Source organism: Mus caroli, unplaced genomic scaffold, assembly GCF_978045245.1.
Source record: "Mus caroli unplaced genomic scaffold, Mus_caroli_1 scaffold_8, whole genome shotgun sequence".
Lineage (NCBI taxonomy): Eukaryota > Metazoa > Chordata > Mammalia > Rodentia > Muridae > Mus > Mus caroli.
The window spans coordinates 38335263-38338549 of record NW_028227263.1 but is presented as its reverse complement, the minus strand read 5'-3'; the positions used below and the strand labels follow the sequence as shown (position 1 = coordinate 38338549).

General features: G+C 35.6%; 1 protein-coding gene across 1 annotated transcript; it reads right to left on the bottom strand.

Moving 5' to 3' along the window:
• Positions 1–890: 890 nt before the first annotated feature.
• LOC110287886 (olfactory receptor 5P58) lies at positions 891–1862 on the bottom strand. The gene has a single exon (XM_021154386.1). It carries the CDS (start codon positions 1860–1862, stop codon positions 891–893), a length of 972 nt encoding a protein of 323 aa, XP_021010045.1.
• Positions 1863–3287: the final 1425 nt, after the last annotated feature.

Below are 3287 nucleotides of genomic sequence, written 5' to 3'. Positions count from 1 at the left end.
TATACCTAAACCACAGTAAGACCCAACAAGGATAGAGAACTTCAGACCAATTTCCCTTATGAATATCGCTGCAAAAAATACTCAATAAAATTCTTGCTAACGAAACCCAAGAACACATCAAAACAATCATTCATCCTGACCAAGAAGGTTTAATTCCAGGGATGTAGGGATAGGTTAATATACAGAAATCCATCAAAGTAATCCACTATCCTCTCTATCATCTCTACCTCTATCTCTATCTCTATCTCTATCTTTCTCTATCTCTATCTCTATCTCTATCTATCTCTATATATCACCTCTTTTTTTCAAAGATTAAGAGCATTTCAGAGAGAGGGTGAAAGGATTTTAAGAGCTAGAGCTTGTGGATGACTAGAGATAAAAACTGTTTTGAGGACACACCAGAATGTTCTTATGTTAGCTATGTTTGCATGTATAACTTTAAACCAGACAAAATTCCAGTATGAAGACAGGACAACGGCATGAAGTTCACAGATAACTGAGGAGTTTTTGGCAACTGTCATCTTCTAGAAGAAGGAAAATTGGTTTTCCAAAATGGCTTGGCCCCTGATAAAAACAACCATGCTTCAGTAGAAACTTAAATTCGTAAGTAATTACAGGTAGCACAAGATGAATTGATAAGAAAGAATAATTAGGTGGGTAGGAGAGGGAGTTATACTGAGAAGAATTGAGAGAGGGGCTGGATACAGTCAAATTCATTGTATAACGTTCTCAAAGACACATCAAAATATACAAAGATAAGTGCAATGTAATACAATAGCTATATAATATACTAGAAGTAAAAGGAGATGAAGACAAGTGGAATAACAAGAAAGTGAAGTGTTAAACCCCAGTTGACAGTCCCATTGGTCTTGGGTAATTTCATTATTACATTAACTTTTACAAAACAATATACTACTCTGAGAAAACATTTTCTTACCAAGCTGTCTCATCAGAGCACCCTTTATCTCATTATTCCTGAGGCTATAGATGAGGGGGTTCAACATGGGGATGACCACCAAGTAGAACACAGACACCACTTTGTTCTTGTCTGTGGAGTATCTGCTCTTGGGTATCACATATATGAATGTAATGGTTCCATAGAACAGAGTGACTGCAGTGAGGTGGGAGGTGCACGTCGAGAATGCCTTGTGTCGGCCCTCAGTGGAGCGCATCTTCAGGATGGTGATGAGGATATAGGTATAGGAAACGGCTATGACAAACACTGTGATCATAGTAATTAAGCCAGAAGAAAATGAGGTAACAACTACAGGGACACTGACATCAGAACAGGAGAGCTCAATCAAAGGATCAAAATCACAGAAAAAGTGATTGATTCTGTTTGGTCCACAGAAGAGCAAATTAAATGTAAAAACTGTGACAAAGGAAGCATTTAGAGAACTCCCTATATAAGATCCTACAACCAACTGGACACAGACTTGTGTGGACATTTTGATTGAATAAAGCAGTGGGTTGCAGATTGCTACAAACCGATCATAAGCCATGACAGCCAGAAGGAAGCATTCAAGTCCTCCAAAGAAAGTAGCTGAGCCAAACTGTATAGAACATCCAATGTAGGAGATGGTATTTTTCTCTACCAGGAAGTTGACAAGCATATTGGGTGTGACAGAAGATGAGAAGCCTATGTCAGCAGAAGCCAAGTGGCTGAGGAAAAAGTACATAGGGTGATGGAGCTGGGAAGAAACTGTGATGAGAATAATGGTGCTGAGGTTCCCAGACACAGTTACCAGGTAGATGCACAGGATGATGGTGAAGAGGACAACTCTGAGGACTGGGTCATCTGTTAATCCCAATAAAATGAACTCTGTCACTGCAGTGTGGTTCCCATTGCCCAGGAAAGCCATTGGGCGATGTAGCTGCTGCTAGATTGAGGCTGTGATGGATATATTACAGTGAGAGATTTATAATAGATTATGTCATTTCATGTAATACATACTTGGAGAATATTACAAGTGAACATATTATCCAAAATTGGAAGAACAATAGATGTTATACTCAAAGTTTTTATTGTTTATACATTTCTGTACAAAACGTTCTTTAAATTATTCAATCAGAAAAGCTAGAAATATGGTAAAATAACTTTTATTTATAATTTTTATAATAAAACATACTTAATTGTTATTAAATATTTAAAATCATGCTACATTCAGGTAAGATGAGTTGGCAGGTAAAGATTCTTGCCACCAATCCTGACTTCTGACATCCAGAGTTTTACTTCTGCAACTCACAAGGTGGGAGGGAAGAAGTAACTCCTGGATGTTGTCCTTTTACACTAAAACCTATGCTTTTAGCTGCATCATTCTCTTCAGACGAATAAATAAATGAGTGAATACAAAATTTGTGATTCCTTTCAAAATAATCATTTATTTATTATAGCAAAAGAATAAAAAGTAAAATTATAGAATTATATAATGAAGTCTTAAATTATTGCTAGATTTATGGAATGCTTATGAAATTTCCAACATAGAATTAAAAAAAATCTTGTATTCATTTTTAATTTATAATTTTATTTCCATGAAATATCAGTTAGTTATTTTTTGTTTTTGTTACTGTTTTTTCTTTTTAAGGCATGGTGTAATCCTGGCTCTCAATATGTAGACCAGGCTGGCCTTGAACAAACACATAAACATATATACAAAATTGCACTCACAGTCATATGTGTGTGTGTATATATACATATATACATATATACCCAGACATGTGCATGCACACACACACACACACACACACACACACACACACACACACACACACACACCACATGTATTTATAAAGTAACATGATATGAAATTCAGAGATTGCTCTCAAGATATGTTAACTAACTGTACTTACAGAGAACCTGTGTTTGATTCTTAACATCCACATTGTTTTTCACAGCAATTTGTTTTCTACAGTTCTTGGGACCCAATACCCTATTCTGTTCCTCACCAAAACTAGGCATTCACGTTGTGCATGTATGTACAACCAGGCAGCACTCATATATACTAAGTAAAAGTAACATATTTTAAAAAAGTATTAGATATGTACACCAGGTGATTGAACTCTGTCTATTGCTTTAGTAAGCAGACTGTAAGTGAATGGTGGCAACGCTGTTCAAATCAGGGAAAGACAAAAGGATAATATTTCAGTTTCCCCATGTTTACTACATAGAAAGGTGCATTGCTGGTGATGTTGATCTCATAGTTTGTAAAGCTGAATAAAGATTTCAGAAAATTTACAAATAGAGCTTATTGTTATAATCTCATTAGATATTTAAAATTCTTTCAAAT